Genomic DNA, 18,802 nt, shown 5'->3' on the forward strand with positions numbered 1-18,802 from the left:
AGTTGTATGGATTACTTTTATGGTGCATGAATTAGCTTTTGGAGCATAAACATTTTGGCACCCATTCACTTGCATTGTACTGACCTACAGAGCTGAAATATTCTTCTAAAAAATGTATTTGTGTTCTGCAGAAGAAATTAAGTCACTTGAGTACTCTTTTAATTGGATACTTTCTTCCTCTTACTCAAGTAATTATTTATGTTAGCACTTTTACTTCTACTTGAGTAATTATCTTTTAAAGTAATTGTACTTTTACTTGAGTACAGTTTTTTGCTACTCTACCCACCAATGGTGGCCTCAGGTTCTCTATCCAAACAAACACTAGGATGATATCACTGTTCTGGAATGAGCAAGGCCAACCCCTTTAACCATAGAAATGTCATACCAATGGCTACATAACCTGTCAATCAAATCTTGACTAGCAATCCATTGGCTGCATCTATTCACTGAAACAGCCAATGCACATTTTGGAGAGGCCATGGAGCCTTTGATCTGGTTTGACTGACAGCTCCGCCTGTAAATTATAGAGAGACTCGTGGGTCTCAAACAACATGGCCGTATCACCGGAATAGCGGAGACATCAAGACCTCGATGCTGATTGATGAAATACGTTTTATAATCAATATTTTATTATAAATTTATAATTTATATGATGATGCAAGCAAAGGATGATCAGTCATCACATATTTTTGCAGTTTTGGATAAAATGGTCAAGTCAACTTTCAATCGTGGGCATTTACCATGGATTGTATGCTTGAATTTCCTGCCATCATCAGATCGGATCAAAACCAGAAGATATTAAAGAGATTAAGATATTAAAGTAATACTGCTCACATGTTGCATGTTTTAAAATCCACTCTTTCATTATTTTGATGCATTTCTGTAATTATGTCATTCAGATCGCAAAACAGTGGGCATATTAAGAAGCTACAGACTTGTAGATTTTGAACAATATAAGGTTTGTCAAGATTAAAGTTGGGTATGAAGGTAATATAGTACAATAAACTAAATACAGTAGAAGTTAGAAGTTTACATACACCTTAGCCAAATACAATTAAACACAGTTAGAAAGATACAGATTATTTTGTCATATGTACAAATACAGATACAAATACAGATAATGGCTTCACTGCACATCCCTAATCTTAATACAAAATTTTTGTGAAACCTCTTATGTGTTAAGATGTTTGTACTATAGGTCTCTTAATGAGTGTGTTATCCAGTGTTTCTTACCTTTTGCCCTGCAAATTGTACCAGGACATAAGGATCCACTAGGTCCCTGTTCTCCCCAATAAAAGCTTTCTTCACGTTGGCCATGATGCTGGTGTTCATTTTAGGAAGCCCCTCAGCTCTATAAATCTTGACATAGAAACGAGCCCACTGTCTCTCTGATGGCACACCCTCTGGCAATAAAAGATTCCTGTAATATATCCAACAGACATGAAAAATTAACCAACATGATGCAAACATAAATAAATAAATACACAAAATAAATAACATTAAGTGAAATGGAAATTATAGCATTATGGCACTGTTAATTAGACTATATCTAAAGGCACTGATTAGGCAATGTTTGCCTTTAACAAACATTTTATAAAGGCCTACCGCATTGTTTACTGCATGACTTGTAAATTATTTATTGTTGCATTAGATGGTGTAGAATGCAGTTTGAATTTCCTGAAAAGACCAGCATGGTTTCTGATTTGTGCTGTTTTAGTGCAGAATTGGTGCTGATTTAACTGGTGGACTAGAAAAACATAGCTGGTGAAACTCGTTAACCATCATGATCTTTCTGGTAAAACTGACTGACCAGGGAAGTCTTGCTGCTTAAAGGAATATTCTGGGTCTAATACAAGTTAAACTTAATCTACAGCATTTGTGGCATTATGGTGATTACCACAAAAATGAATTTTGACTCATCCCTTCTTTTCTTTTAAAAAAGTAAAATTCGAACTTAAAATGAGGAACTTACAATTGAAGTGAATGGGGACAATTTTTGGAGGATTTAAAGACAGAAATGTGAAGCTTATAATTTTATAAAAAGAACTTGCATTAATTCTTCTGTCAAAACTTGTGTATTATTTGAGCTGTAAATCGTTGATTTTAAAGTCGTTTCAGGGTTTACAGTTGTAAAATTGGATAAACTTTACACAGAAAAGGTTAGTGATTTTATCACACTAAAATCATGTTAACACACATATTGTGTACGTCTTGTGGCTATACTTTTGAAACAGTGAGTATTTTAACGTTTACAGATTGGCCACTTTCCCTTCCATTGTAAGTGCATCACTGAATTGCTTTTATTTTTATTTTTTTAAAGAAAACGAGGGACGAGTCGAAACAAAATTTTGTGATAATTAACATTATGCTGCAATTGCTGTTGATTGAGCTTGACTTGTGTTGAACTGGAATATTTCTTTAAACTTGTTAACCCTCTGGGGTCGACGGACTCGTCTCTCATGTGTGAATTACAATCCATATTCATGATCATTCACGCCAAACACTAAAAGTGTCTTACAAAAGTTCAATTACTATATTGTTTTGTATGAATGAGTGATCAGGATGGTTTTCACATCATTTGGTAGCAAAAACTCTAGGCTACAAGAATGACTTAAAATGGTAGTTTTTTCAAAAACCATGCATAAACGTTATTTTCTCAAAAATACAAACATGTACACACATGTTGCTCACATATTATTGTAGCCCAGTTTGTGCTGAATACAGCATTATCAGGCTTTAGCCATTAATATGTTATTAAGCAACTGAAAAAAGCACAAATGCCAAGGCATGTCAAAACTTCTCCAGGACCCAAAATACCCTCAGACCCCAGAGGGTTAAGAAGCCTGGTGGGGACACCAGCACACCAGTATCCCATTGCTGGTGACCAGCATCTAAAACACAACATAAGTGGATGACCAGCTGAGCTGGTCTATTCAGCAGGGTGAACTTTGTATTATGCATCTTTTGTATATAAAAATCTTCTAATCTAACATCAAAATATTATTTAATCTAACACTACAGTGAGTACTGTCATTTATCAATGAAGAGATCTGTGTTACTAACCCATCTATGTCATCTTCATCTGTCTCACTGGCCTTGTGGGGTGTCTTGATGTTGTCTCCTTTTCCTACGACTGCAATGTCACACTTAACATAACCTTTGCACCCAGCTGTAATGTCATCAGGGTCAGACAGCATTGCCCATTTGTGATGAAACTGATGTTCTGATAAAGACATGCATCAATTAATAGACAACCAACAGATGACATTTTCAGTCTAATTTGCATATCTCTGTTTTAATGAAATGCAGACTTGGCATAAAAAAAAAAAAAAACTTTAAATTAATGAAATTACATTAACCAAGCACAATTGCTTGTTATCATTTCCATGGTTACTGACCAGGTTGTGAATAAACAGTTCCAGCATCTAGTTTGAAGGTGCCCACCAGCGTGCCACTTCGTAGAATGTTTTTAGAATGTATCACCTTGAATTTTGCATGAAAGAAGAGTAGAAGAACAATTCATTCAACATAGTCAGTATGTTACCAATTAGTGATATTTCTTATGCTAGAAACAATCATATGTTGACAGGGTGTGTATAGCCACTAAAGAAATGCTAGATGATTAATCTACTCACTGAAATTTTCAAGATTTTGTCAAACATGACATCTGGAGGCACATGGAAGTCGAAGACAAAGTACTGTTAGAAAAGAGGGAAAAATATGGAAATGAAAGATTGTTTGAACAAAGTCATAACATAAAATTAACATTTATTAAACAATGTTGTTAGACTACAGTGTTGTCTTAATGTTTTTAGGTGTTGATATGAGCAATTATCATGAAAAAATACATCTCATTACAAGCCAATAGATGATTCTTGCTATAGTCTTATCTGATTTACATTGGACCCTCTATAGGGGGGTATGTACACTTGGTCACTTCATGCATTTTTACTGAACAGACTGCTATCCAATTGAATGAGCACATTCCATTTACACTTGGCCGCATAAATGTGTCTCCGCCAAACATATAAATCTGATCTTCAATTCCCACGCTATATGCAAATAAAACAGAGTTCACTTCTGTGATTATGCTAATGCCAGACAATTTAAAAGATGTGATTTATTACAGTATGTGATTCCAAGTAACTTTGCCCAGTTTATGTATGTATCTGTTTTTTTCCCTCAGGGCTTGTGGTAGGTAAGATATGTCCATGCGCTTCAGCTGCGTTTTTTTATCATTGTTTAATTTCAGTTTCGGTGGCAATTTGCATCAAAATCTCTCCTGCAACGTACATCCTTTTCTTGATTTGTTATGATTTATTGCACAACGTGAGCCCTGTGCAATTACTCGGTAGCATCTGTTATGCTTCACATTTTCCCCATGCGTTACCCTATTTTTGCAGAGAACATTTGACATATGTAGCTTGTAAAGCATATGTAGTAGCATATGTAAAGTTCGTGTTCTAATTTTGATAATAATGTGGAACTTCAAATTATGGCCCTGACAATAGCCGATTTATGAAACAAAAATATATGAGATTTGTGTTAAAATGTCGACAGGTCATGCTTTATTTTTCTATTAATATTATTTAATTTATATTTTGTATTGTATTTATGATCTAATTTGTATTGGTATTTTTCTTCCTGTTTTTAAGTCACAGCAAAAGGGGCCGGTGGAGAAGTTGGAGAGGGTAACATTTTTGATTTGGTCTGATTGTTTTGACCACTTTGTTATTTTGATTATATTTTCATTTGTTTGAAGTGTAATTTGAATTTAGAAATATTTATGGTTTAATTTTTTCGTGTTTCAATAAATTAATTACATTTTTCAATATCAAGTAGAAGAGTGTGCTGATATAATCAGTGTTAATACAAGTTTTTGTTTGTGTGTTAGTATATGAAAATTATTAATAATACTTACATTATGCATAATTTAACAGAGCCTACTTCCATATCCTGAACCACATTTTCCATACAGATAAAAGAAAGTCCCATTTAACAAAGACACAGTTAATGCACAAAAGAATGAAAGTGTATATTTCTTTTATTCTAATTCAATGCATAAATTACCCAAGTGTAATTACCCTCTAAGAAACTGCCAAGCAGCCTTTTAAACTGCCAAGTGAAAAGCTTTTGCTCAGATATTTCAGCAATGCAGGAGGGGAGTATAACCTCATTGTAGTAGGGGCAGTTTGTTGACTCTTTCATGGATGTGTACTTCTTCTCCTCTCCGATTTCCACACACACCACTGGATCCATGTTCAAACCAATCAACTGACGGGCCTCAATTACAGTAACACTGATCTGCAAGACATTTTGAAGTAGGACATTATACACAAAAGAACATACTTGAGAAGAAAACAAGTCTTAGCTGCTCATCAAGTATGATGAGTTTGCGTTACCATAGGAACTGTAGTTGTTATGCGTTTATAAGTCTTGAGGACCAATTAGATAAAATTGTTTAAGGGAATAAAATGACAAATGAGCAACTGTATTCTATTTGATCTTTGAATAGTAAAGATCTAAGGCAGAATATGGACAAATGCCAAAGCTAAACTTTGTCAGCAATGTCAGGTGGACTGAATCTTTAAATTCTCTTGTAATTTTAGTTTGTGAGAACAGCCCTTACAGTATACTTCAGCTTTACTATTATACAGTTTCAATGAAAGACCAAACTGCTTGCTCTCATTTCCCCCTGTTGGTGATGCCTTTATTACACTCCAAATCTGAATTTACAGGCAAAAAAAATAAAAATAAACTCAATAAACTTCTTTCAAAATAAAAGAAACTGGGTGAAGAAAGCACACAATAACAAGGCTGCAGTGACAATTTTTTGCAAATGGGTCCAAAAAGTTAGTGAATGAAAGAGAAAGCTAAAGGAGTTTCCAGCCTGCAGCAGAACTGTTAGACATAAAGAAATAGAACAACCCCCCTAAAAACATTCACACGGCACACAGGGGGGACATTCATTATGGATGTTCTGCATTTATCGTAAAATAATTACTCAGTGCCAGCACGGAAATTCATTTGTACTGAACTGCTCAAAACAACAGCTATGCAGGAGACAATTAGTTGGTAAACATCAAAGACTTCTCTGAAACCTTAAAGTTTAAGGGCTTAGATGTTTATTTGGGACAGCTCTGTACAATATATTCAGGGCATTGAGCAGAATACACTAATCAAGGATAAACTCTTCTGGTTTACATGCCTGGTTGGCAAGTAAGGCCATGCAGTTACTGTCTTTGTGAAAGCTGGAAAGTTATTCAGCTGTGTGAGGCTTTACATAACATAACTCCATATACACCAACGGAAGTTTGCTCAGCACTATTTGTCTCTATCTTTTCCCATTTGTCTCTCTTCATACCTGATAATCCACTGGACGTCCTGAGCTGGACTCCATCTTAATGTCAGGCTTTGATCTGAAAATATGAATGGAGGATCATACTCCATCAAACACATTTAAACACAAAACAACAAATTATTTTCTTAATCTCTTATTTATTTATTTTACCACTTATACAATATTAACATTGTATAAGATAATAAGACTTGTTTTCATAGAAAATATCAATTGAGTTATTACCATATTGGCAAATTGTTTGTAGCTGTTCTACGCATACTCCTAACAAAATTAAATGTATGCAACACCAAGAAAACATTCGGGAAATGACTGTATATATAGTACTGTGCAAAAGTTTTAAGCACATAAGATGTTTCACAAAAGCATTTGTCTTAAGATGGTTATTTATATCTTCAGCTTTAGTGTGTCAATAGGAAATATAAATGTTAGACTTCCAAACATGACTTTTGCAAAGAGAAGAGATTAGATTATGGAAAGATTATAGAAGAACAGGGAGCCCTGCAAGAGATGTCATGGCCCCCACAAAGCCCCCCACTGAACATCGAGTCAGTCTGTGAGTACATAAAGAGACAGAAGTAATTGAGACTAAATAGATAGAAGAACTGTGGTGAATTCTCCATGAAGCTTAAAACTTTTGCAATTTTGTTACTTTTGGTACTATGTTTCAAGATTTTGTCAAACATGACATCTGGAGGCACATGGAAGTCGAAGACAAAGTACTGTTAGAAAAGAGGGAAAAATCTGGAAATGAAAGATTGTTTGAACAAAGTCATAACATAAAATTAACATTTATTAAACAATGTTGTTAGACTACAGTGTTGTCTTAATATTTTTAGGTGCCAACATCTTATCTGCCAACAACTAAGAACAACTGTGTCCAGATGTACCTAACAGAATTGGTGCTGATTTGAAGGCAAATGTGTTCACACCAAATATTGATTTAGCTTTTTTATGTTTACTGGACTTTGTATGACATTAAGTGATAAATGAAAACTATTTATGTCATTATTTTTGAAGACATCCTCACTATACAACATGTTTCACAAGAGGCTAAAACTTTTGCACTGTATGTATAAGAAAAATATATATATTCTCTGAAAACAAGTTTTAATGTCTTCTGCAATGTTGCTTCTCAAGTAAGTTTGTTGATTTAAGGATGTTTAGATATTTTTTACTTGAAAACAAGACAAGAAAAATAAAATATCTTCTCAAAAACTGCATACCTACAATTTTTTTTTTTGTAGATATATCACCTTTATAAATGATGAAAACAGATAAACTTTGAAAAAGTGTATTGCCCAAAATGCATCAGCAACAATCTGACCTTTTGTTGGAGACATTAGTGGTTACTGCAGTAACAGAGGCCAGTGAGATGGCATCAGGATCCAGTCCACCACCCAGACGTACTGCCTTTCGATCCAGATCTTCTGCATCCAAAATGGCAGGATCATCTGTGCACAAGACTACAGCTGAGTTTGTATTGCATGAACTACAGTACTTCAGCTGAATTTCCAATTTGGGATCAATAAGTACACTTCCCTGTAGTAAAAATGGGTGGCAGATCTTTTTTTAAGGGCTTTCAGAGTGCAGGGACAATGCTACTAACTATATACTAGTGATTGTGTAGAGTCAGGATTTTAAAATAATTAGGCTTATTGTTAATGGCTGTGAGTCCAATCAAACTCTATGGGTTTTGGTGTAAACTTGACACTTGTTAATACTAATACGATATTTGGCCCAATATTTGTTCCAGTAGTTATTCTGGAAAATCACACTCTGGCTGCTATTTACACATTTACAAAATAGTCCTATTCGTCCCATGCCATGTTAATACTTTTGCATTTTATTGGGCCTATGCAATTCGTGGTAAAATTAATAACTGTCATGTTACATTTTAAGGCCAATTTTGTTACTTTTGGTACTATGTTGGGCCGCCACTTAATGTGCCATTTAAAATCTGGGTCCTGACGCAAAAACAGTTGAGAACCACTGATGTAAAGTAAAATTAACAAGGTCAAGTAAAAATAACTAAATAAATACTGTAAATACTTTAACCCTTTTGCTGTGTTCAATTTGTGCTAACACATTTTGTGTTCCCGGTCAAAAATGACTGGCCCAATAAGATTGTTTGTCTCTCATATTGCATATATTAATCACAAGATATTGCATTAGATCTTTTTATCAACTTATTTTTTAGTAATTATGATAGGTCTTGTACACCTTTTTTATTTTTTTAAATGTATATTGTTTGTTAAAATGTGAAGGTTTTTATTAAACTGAGCTCACGCTAGGCTAGTACAAAAATACATATAATAATCATATACATAATAAATTAATAACCACTTTCTTGATCTTGAAAATAGGTGTCATTTTTTAGCTTAGAATCTGGAATTTTCAATTCTTATAGCTTAATGGTTGCTTTTTAATTTGCAGACAAATAAGAACTGTTTTGTTCTCATAATTAGCTAATTTGTCTTTACAACAATTATATTCAGAGTTGTGTTATATATCATTGTAAAGGTCTCAGTTTTTAGAATGCAGCTAATTTTGCAGGGAGTTTTAGTGTATGAAATTCCCATTGACACACATAAATGTAATAAGCAGGAGTATCTTTTTGTCAAATTTTTCCTTATTACTTCCTGGAAAATACAAATAACTTAATGACATATCGTAACTTATAGCAGACTATCCCGATTCAAACAAACCCAAACACAACATAAATGGTCTGCACTTTTATAGTGCTTTTTTTAACCTTAGAGGTTACCAAAGCGCTTTACACTGTCTCCCAATCACCCATTCACACACCAATGTCAGCAGAGCTGGCATGCAAGGTGCTAGCCAGCCATTGGGAGCAACTTGGGGTTCAGTGTCTTGCCCAAGGACACTTCAGCATGTGGAGTCGTGTGGGCCGGGAATAGAACCGCCAACCCTGCGATTAGCAGCCGACCCGCTCTACCACCTGAGCTATAGCCACCCCTAATATATACATAATATGATAAGTAGATCTTGAAATATTTCTAAAAGAGTGTACATGGAAAGACGATGCACAAAAGGGTGCTCAACACACCTGTGTGTGTGTGTGTATGTTGTGTGTGTGTGCACATGTCCAAGGTTTTTGTGTGTGCAAAAACACATCGACATATGTGCTCATCTAAAGGATTGGGGGCTCCTAAACACTTAACGCCAGGTTCACACATCCTCTGTGCCTGAACAAGGTTTGAGCGGCGTGTTTTTGTTTTGGTGCCCATGTTAACAGATTACACCATTCCCACTGCAAGCGTGAGTCACGAGTTTACACGTCCCAGAAGACGCAGTGAGCGGATAGTTTCGCCGTTGAGGCTATTTTTGCCATTTGGCTCACGCTGAGCTCAGTAACTCTGGGTGCAATACAATACTAAAATAATCAGGAGATTATAGAAAAGACACTAAATGAAATCAAAATTATTCAAACTGAACCTATAGTACACTATAGTTTATATGTCTGCATGCAAGTAAACTCAATAAAATAACTCAACAAAGGAAAGAATTAATCAACTTAAATGACCGAAACACAACATAAGGGAGAGCCATAAAGTGTGCTCTGAGCACTATTATTATCATAAATGCAGAAGAGCTCATATTTGACACAATATATACAATTTGACATAATATTGCAGAACAAATCTGTTTTAGATTTATTTTCTGTTTTCCCTATCAAACAATAAATCAGCCGTCTAATGAGCTGCAATATTTACCTCCTTTTTTGTGGTCCTCTTTTGAGCTGCGTACCTTGCCCAGTTTCATGGCTGAAAACACTCCTTTTCCAGCTCTACAATATAAAACAAACATTTAGATGGACATGAATGGGTAACGTAGTGACAACATTTGCACTGTGATTCATTTTTCATTCACCTCTACCTCTGGGGATCCCAAAACACTGAATAATTTATAAGTCTGAACTAAGAAATGTGGTTATGTTGCATATATATATATATAACAAGCAGTGATCTATCTGAATACATTCCACAATTTCTTAATCTTTCAATGACATAACCTATTAATAAAGAACATATGGATTTCATACAGCAAAGCTCAATGGAAATAACTCAATGACAAAAACACAATAAAAAAATACATTTATTTGACCTTTTCTCCACATAAAGAAGATATTTTTAAAGAATGCACACTGTGAAGTTTGTTTAGACACTGCTGGAGTATAATCAAATCTTCACTACTGGAGCAAGGTGTTCCCATGAATTTCTGTAATACCGTATTTATCACTCAGACACTCGTTTCAACAGTGGGACCCCACTCACCAAATGGTATCCAATAACTCTGCACTGATATTATGGTGATAAGATATCAGTTCAACTACAAAGGCCTGATGATGTCATAGGCTGGCTGGACAAATGAGGGTCTTAATTATTCAAGATGGTTACAATCCTCCAGTTTGCTGTGATCAGTTGATATAGATACTCACCCAGGACCAGATGAAGGAAATGTTTTGTTCTTTTATTTCCTTTGAACATTTTAAACAGAGAGAAAAAATGTGTCAAGCACACACTTAGTTCTCCATTATTTGGATGAATAACATAAATCAACAATTAAAAAGATGCTAGCTGTCAAATCAGGACTGTCCATTCTCAACATTCTGCCTAAACATCACCTTTAGTTCCTAGAAGAAAGTTGTATGATATGAAAAGATATGATATTAAGTAATGGATGACATGATACATTTTTTTTGGGTGTGCAATCCCTTTAACTCTATGCAATTATGCCATAGTGACACTGAAGAGAATGTCTTCAGAGTTTATACGTTTTAATTCATTGATAGATTTGTTTTGCAAGTCATTTTTTTATAATTTCTTTTTGGCCAAAATCCAGAAGTTCCAAGGATTTATTTTTTATCTGAGCCTTTCCTGACTAAAATATCCCTAGAAAAATACATGCCCAGCCCAACATGAAATATTTCTTTTTAGCTTGAATAAAACCAGTAAATTTAGATGTAGCCACATGAAGCACGTTTTTAGGTTACCTGATCAAACATAAATCTGAAAACACATATACAGGGTACTTACCACACGCAGTTTATCAGTTTATCACCAAAAATTGTTCCAATGGAGATATGTGTCTATAAAGCCCTCAGGGGCAAAAAGTAATGTATTCCTGACTAGTGGGTGTACTATATCTCCATATTCAGTGACTAGTCCAGATTGAAGCAACAAAACCACAGAGGCAAAGAGACACAGCTTAAACTAAGGGGTACGTTCACACTAAAGAGTCAACTTGAGATGATGACCGGCTGAGTGAAAAAGTAACAGGAGAATAGGTGGCCACACACACACACACACACGCACAAAAATACTGTATATTTTCAGTATACTATTTTTATTGTATACAGTGTATTTTTTATTGTGTGTATGTGTATTCTTTATTGTGTATATTGTATACTGTCCATTGTATATTATTATTTGTATATTGTGTTGTGTGTAATTATGTGTATATTAGATATGTAAATTGTGTTGTGTAAATCTGATGTTTATTGTAAATCGGTATATGTTTCATCACTGTCATGACTGCTACGTTGCTTGGAACTGCACCCAAGACCTTCACCCACTGTTGCACTTGTGTATATGGTTGAGTGACAATAAAGGGATTTGATTTGATTTGAAAAACACACAAACCCTTACTCTCACTCTTATAAACGTGCATGGTGTATTAAAAATAAATTACTAATAAGACTAATTATGCAACTTCTCTGTTGAGTGCAATTATATAAATCAGTATTCAAATATTTTTATAGTATTTATTAATCTTAGTTAATGTTAAGTTATAAATATACCATGCACTTTTCATTGTTTGTTCATAATGCATGAACTAATGTTAACATGTACACTGTAGAAAAAAATTGCCAGGATTTTACCAGATTTAATGTCGTGGTTACTGCTGTAACCAATGTGAAATTGGCAGACAGAATTTGCATGTCCTGCACCCGGACATACGGGTATAAAGAGAAGCGGGCGTGCGTCTGTCAGTCAGGTTTTGCACTGAGGAGCTGAGAATAAGGCATGGCTGTTTACAGTGGTAGGTCTAGTGCTGTGGCAGGAGGGACACAACGTTTCGTTCCCTCCCTCAGGGAACGGAGGTTACAAGAGTAACCATGACATTCCCCTTCTGTCACTCCCTCGACTTTGTGTCGAATGAAGTGACACAAGGGCTCCCATGTTACGTAAACTGCTGAGACAGGTGCAAGCAGGCTGCTGCATGCTAGAGGCAACAGTATCGGCTGCACGTAACCCTCCCCAACGCTCCCAAAAGATATGTCATATACAGACCTTCGGTTCCCAGCACCCCTGAGGGGCAACAGGTGCTACATGACTAGCATGGGAGCAAGCCCAGCAGCCACTGCCTTTTCTCTCTCTATGTCTCTTGCATAGGGTGTGAAGTGGCTGGGGCTATCTTAGCGCTATGAAATGCGTTGGGGAAGGCGGTCTTTCCCGGTCCTATTCTTTCAGGGGGAAAAGACACTGCGGAGGCCACATCCTGCCCAGGTTAGGGGGAGGTAACAAATACACCACAAGGGTTGTGAAGCCATACGTGGGAGAAGTGTGGTGGTAGGTCTTGCCTAATGAGGGGGAGCTCTTCAAGCATGGCGACTGGGGGCAGTGGGGCGTTCTCTTTCCGTCGTTCGCCAAAGCAGACAAAGAGCTGTTCAGAACATCTAAAGCTCTGCTTGCGATCCAAATAGATATGCAAAGCACTAACCGGACACAGCAACGAAAGGGCTGGGTCTGCCTCCTCCTGGGGAAGCACTTGCAGGTTCACGACCTGGTCCCTGAAGGGGGTCGTAGGAACCTTGGGCACGTAGCCTGGTCGCGGCCTCAGGATAACGTGAGTATGTGCCGGACTGAACTCCAGGCAGGTGTCGCTAACAGAGAACGCATGCAGGTCCCCAAACCTCTTGATGGAGGCTAACGCTATCAGGAGGGCCGTCTTCAGGGAGAGGGCCTTGAGCTCAACTGAATCAAGCGGCTCGAAGGGGGGTCTCTGAAGGCCCACTGAGAGATCCCAGGAGGGGAACAGGCTTGGCCGGGGAGGGTTCAGTTTCCGGGCACCTCTAAGGAACCTGATAATCAAGTCGTGTTACCCAAGGGGAATTTTCCAGGGAGGTGCTGTCACGAGGAGCGTAAGATCCGAGAACCTTGTCCGGGTGGGCCAGTAAGGAGCCACCAAGGAGACCTGTTCCCCGTCCTCCCTGATCTTGCACAGCACCAGTGCAAGGAGGCTCACTGGGGGAAATCCGTACTTGCGCATCCCCCGGGGCCAGCTGTGTGCCAGCGCATCTGTCCCGAGAGGGGCTTCTGTCAGTGCCGGGGAATCTGCGCATCAGCCTCAGACTGGGTGGGCTGGCCCGAAGGCGGCTGCCCAGTCAAGTTCTCCGCGTCAGATGCCTGGACGCTCTCCGATGCAGCTGCGATGTCATCATACAATTCCGGGGGCTCAAGGGAGAATGCCGGCTGGCTGTGAGAAGAGCCGCACTCATTCTGAGCACGGAGCAAGTGTGTCGGGGATGGGTGGTTCGTGGGGATTTACCTGGCGAAACCAAGCCCGTCGTCATCCCCAAATCGCCTTCATTGCCAACCGGGTCATCCTCAATCCCATGGGAAGAAGGAGCGAAGTGGGGGGCGGCTGAAGTGGCATTCACCTTGAGGAAGGAGAGCTGCGTCCGCAATGCTGCCATGGTCATGTTCTCGCAGTGAGTACATGAACCATCCACGAACGCCGCCTCAGTGTGATCACTGCCCAGGCACACGAGGCAGCGTCTGTGGCTGTCGATCTTGGAGAGATAAACTCAAACTCTTTAAGAGAAAATAAACTCTTTTAGGACGAAAACACTCTTTTAGGAAATGAAAGCGCTGTCGAAGTGCCCAGTGGCGTGGACTCCACAGTGTGCAGAGAGAGAGAACGCCAGCTGGAAATACGCTGTAGTGTTTCTTGCCAGTAGGAACAGTGTGAGAGTGGAACAGTGGTGAACTCAGCTTTGCTGTTGCACAACTGCTCGGCTTCGAAGAAAAATGTGACTGACAGACGCACACCCGCTTGTCCGTATGTCCAGGGATGGGACATGCAAATTCTGTCTGCCAATTTCAAATTGGCCTTTTCTCAAGTTCAGAGGTACACGAGGCTCCTAAGGATGACCCCTTGTGTCACTTAATTCGACACAACGTCGAGTGAGTGACAGAAGGGGAACAGTAATTTCTTAAAATAAAATACTGTTGTCAAAATTTTACTATAAAATCAATGCAGGCTAGGTTATTTTCGGTCACAACACAACTACAGTGAAAAAATGTATTATAATATCGCACTGCATTATAGGAAAATGTTGTTTTATTTAAAGTCACCATTATTGTGTATAGTGTTCCATTTGGATGGGAACTTATCTTATTTATTTATAATACATTTTCTCCCAGTTGTTGCAATTGTATTAAGAATACAATTTATTGTACTGTGATGTATGGAGAAAATTAATACATTTAGTGGTTGACTTTATGTCGGACCATGATGCATGGTCTACACTTTATGATTCACTTGAAAGAAAAGAAATAGTATCATTATAAATGAACAATGACGAAGGGATGTTTGCAAAGCTAGGCTATAATGTGGTTGTTTTTATCTATCAAGATATCATCACTCAGCTTACAAAACTCAAGGATGGTGACATTAACAAACACTATAGATAAAAAATACAGATGATCATTGTGATTCTACAATACATCATTGCTACATTACAGTAATTATTTGATCCTGTTCACTGTGAATTTACTGTATTTACTGTAAACTCACACCACATTTTTTACAGTGTCCAACTTAATGTTAAAAATGTATTAGTTAATGTTAACTAATATTTAACATTAATGTCAACCGGTAGTTCACACAATAATATCTATTAAACACTCCAGACCATGTTTGGACTTTCACTTGGACATTAAATATAGTTCATTTGGACAAAATCAAGTAGAAGTGACTGGATTGTATCTAGACAGGATGGTACGGTGACTTGACATTAATATGATGATTTTCAGAGCGTGATGTGTCCAGCTCTGTTTAATTAAAGCGATTCACTTCAGCAACCAAGGAGAACAAGCAAAGGCAATGACTTAAAGGGATAGTTCACAATCCTAAAATAAAATGATGTCATCATTTAATCACCCTAATGTTATTTCAAACCCATATCACTTTATCTCTTCCATTGAACACAAAAGATGATGCTAGGCAGGTTTGGAACAACATAAGTAAAAGGGTGAGTAAAGGATGGGCATTTTAGTTTTGTGGTGAAATACAGTATCCATTTCACAACTGTGACCGCAAAGTTCTTCAGTTCATTCGGACTCAGAATAAACAGACCAGAGGAACTTAATAAACTAACATTTATTTTTGTGTTTTAAGAGTTTGTTTATGAACCAGTATGCTCCTAGTTTGTGGGCAGAACTTTTCTTTTACTCACATACAATAGTCCTACAGGTCTACCTGTATGTAGGGCAGACTTTTAGCACTAACTTGTTTAGAATGGATAGGACATTCAGGAAACCATCACCCTGACTGACAGTATTGCCACAGAGAACAAAGCCAGAGTCTCAGATTGCGTTCTGAGCTGCTCAACTTACCATGGAGCAAAAACTTCTCGATTACTGTTGTAACCTCCGTTCCCTGTTCCCTGATGGAGGGAACGAGGTGTTGTGTCGATGTAGTGACACTAGGGGTCACTCTTGGGAGCACCAAATACCTCAAATCTTTGAGAAAAGGCCAATGAGAATTGGCGAGTGGAATTTGCCTGCCACTCCCCCAGACATACAGGTATAAAAAAGGAGATGGAATGCATCCACTCATTCAGGTTTTGTGCCGATGAGCCGAGACAAGGTCCCGGACATTTCAGCGGGTAGTACAGCATTGTGGCAAGAGGGACACAACGTCTCGTTCCCTGCATCATGGAACGGAGCTTACGACAGTAACTGAGACTTTCCCCTTCTGTCACTCACTCTACGTTGTGTCGATGTAGTGCCACTAGAGGTCCCTATACAAAACGGCACAACAGCTAAGCTGTTTTACGTGAACTGCCGATTCAGGTGCAAGCAGGCTACTGCGTGCGTAAAAGCAGATGCACTCACTGCACATAGCCTCCCCCAACACCCCAAAAAACGTTGTATAGTTCCCCACATCCCTACATTTAGTATGGGCGCCAGCTGCAGCCTTTTCTCTAAATATTTTCTCTCCACGTCATTATATGCACCGGGGAAGGTGTTATTTTCCTTTAACATAGACCACATCCTGCCCTGAAGGGGAGGTTAACATGTGGCAAATATATCACATGGGCTCACAACTACACATGGAAGAGGGTGGCATCGTAGGTCCTGCCTTGAAGGGGAGGAGCTCTACAAACACAGCGACCGGGGCAGAGAGGGCTCTGCACAAGGGAGACGTGGGTCTAACGATAGGGAGACTGTACCGTGGGAGATACATCGCAGGGCGTTACCAAGGTAACCCGCACTTTTGGAGCATCTACCCCAGTACAGGGCATGTTAGCACACGTACTGTGTTTGACTACAAATTCCTCTGCTGAATTCGAGAGCCAGAGGGCTAGGGAGGAAGTTCATCCAGGGTTCACGGTTCGTGAACTGGCATGGGAGAAAGAGTACATGTCTTCGACTCAAGGAGGGGAAAGGCGATATATGCAAGCGGTACACCCGGTCAGCTGTCCTGCATTACCAAACTTGCCTGTTCGTATCTGACAAAACAAGGGACGAGACCGGCAAGACCCTGAAATTGTAAAACCTCGCGAAGGAATTAGGTGTTGCCCAGCCCTCTGCTCTGCAGATGTCTGCTAAAGAGGTGCCATTAGTGTTCCCTTTTCCCTTTTTGACAAAGAGCTGCTCAAAGCGTCTAAAGCTCTGCGTGTGATCCAAGTAGATGTACAAAGCATGAACCGGACACAGCAACAATAAGGCTGGGTCTGCTGGGCAGCGATTGCATGCTTCCCAAGAGACTTACCTTCTACTGCGCCGTGGTGTGCCACTATACGTGCACCTTCAAGGAGAGTAATAAATGGTAAAATTTTTATCATCCAAAAAACAAAACTTTACACCTTTTATCCTTTCGGTCATATTTGACTTGTAAGGTACAAGTTAGGGCCTTTTTTCTCCCCTTTTCTCCCTAATTTGGAATGCCCAATTCCCAATGTGCTCTAAGTCCTCGTGGTGGCATAGTGACTTGCCCCAATCTGGGTGATGGAGGAATTAGAGCAATTTTTTTAAGTATTCGTGGGTTAATAAACGTGGAATTATTTCAATTTTCAAAAATTACAACGAGAAAAGGACACTGACACTGAAGAGAATGAGAAAATCACTCATATTATTTCACAGAGTGTTTCACTCACACATGACATGGAATAAATAATATATTTAAACAGAGATAAATAGAATTCAGTACAAAGCACAGCCTAATAAATAATTATTAGACTATCACTCTGAAGCAGAATTTCTTGGGAGACCTTGGTGATGGAGAACAATAAAGAGATAGAGAGAGAGGTTGAACATTAGATGGCAACAAAGAAAGCAAACTAAACCCCTAGAAAAATGCAGAAGCTCTAAAGTGACAAGTGTGATGAGGCAGACAAGGAATGAGGATCTACTCACAGTTTTATTAAACTGAAAATTAAACAAGCTAACTCAGAATAAAAGGAAAAGCAAAACACAGGGAACCTAGCACACAGCATAGAAAAAAACATGCAAAAACTGCCAAAGGAAGAATGCAGAAAAGTGTCACAGAGGGGCAATTTAATGAGTTTGCCACGTAAAAAAGCAGGAGGTGCGTGCACAATAAACATTGAAACCATGTATTTGGAAGAGAGGAAAAAGCTTGTAGTGATTTTGATTGCAGAAAGTAATAAAAGGACTCATTTATGTTTAGGTCTAAGTGGTTTTTATTTGAGTTGATTTGATTTGATTTTCTTTGTGAATTTAAATTAGTTCAATAACTGGTGTCTCTGATATTCTTAAACGATAAGGTAATATTTAATTAAAAGAAATTCTGAGACATTCAATGACTCATTCAATGAGTTTTTATATATTTCTTGTTGCTTAGTAGAACTCTAAAAGACATTATTGGTGATGTAAAAACGTGTGTGTGAAAAACACTTCAGATCCATAAATATTGGGACATCGACACAATTCTAATCTTTTTGGCTCTATACACCACCACAATGAATTTGAAATGAAACAAACAAGATGTGCTTTAACTGCAGACTTTCAGCTTTAATTTGAGGATATTCACATCCAAATCAGGCGAACGGTGTAGGAATTACAACTGTTTGATTATGTGCCTCCCACTTTTTAAGGGACCAAAAGTAATGGGACAGATTAACAATCATAAATCAAACTTTCACTTTTTAATACTTGGTTGCAAATC

The 18,802-nt window shown here is 38.1% G+C and overlaps 1 protein-coding gene across 1 annotated transcript in view; it reads right to left on the bottom strand.

Moving 5' to 3' along the window:
• The window catches only part of LOC127621948 (otoferlin-like), a 96,880-nt gene that overhangs the window by 37,689 nt on the left and 40,389 nt on the right, over positions 1-18,802 (bottom strand). Inside the window, exons 6-13 of the mRNA XM_052095775.1 lie at positions 10,096-10,169; positions 7,686-7,812; positions 6,365-6,419; positions 5,173-5,304; positions 3,636-3,698; positions 3,399-3,483; positions 3,064-3,223; positions 1,234-1,420 (exon numbers count right to left, since the gene is read on the bottom strand). Coding sequence (XP_051951735.1) covers positions 1,234-1,420; positions 3,064-3,223; positions 3,399-3,483; positions 3,636-3,698; positions 5,173-5,304; positions 6,365-6,419; positions 7,686-7,812; positions 10,096-10,169 — 883 coding nt within the window. The remainder of the gene's footprint in view (positions 1-1,233; positions 1,421-3,063; positions 3,224-3,398; positions 3,484-3,635; positions 3,699-5,172; positions 5,305-6,364; positions 6,420-7,685; positions 7,813-10,095; positions 10,170-18,802) is intronic.

Source organism: Xyrauchen texanus, chromosome 28, assembly GCF_025860055.1.
Source record: "Xyrauchen texanus isolate HMW12.3.18 chromosome 28, RBS_HiC_50CHRs, whole genome shotgun sequence".
Lineage (NCBI taxonomy): Eukaryota > Metazoa > Chordata > Actinopteri > Cypriniformes > Catostomidae > Xyrauchen > Xyrauchen texanus.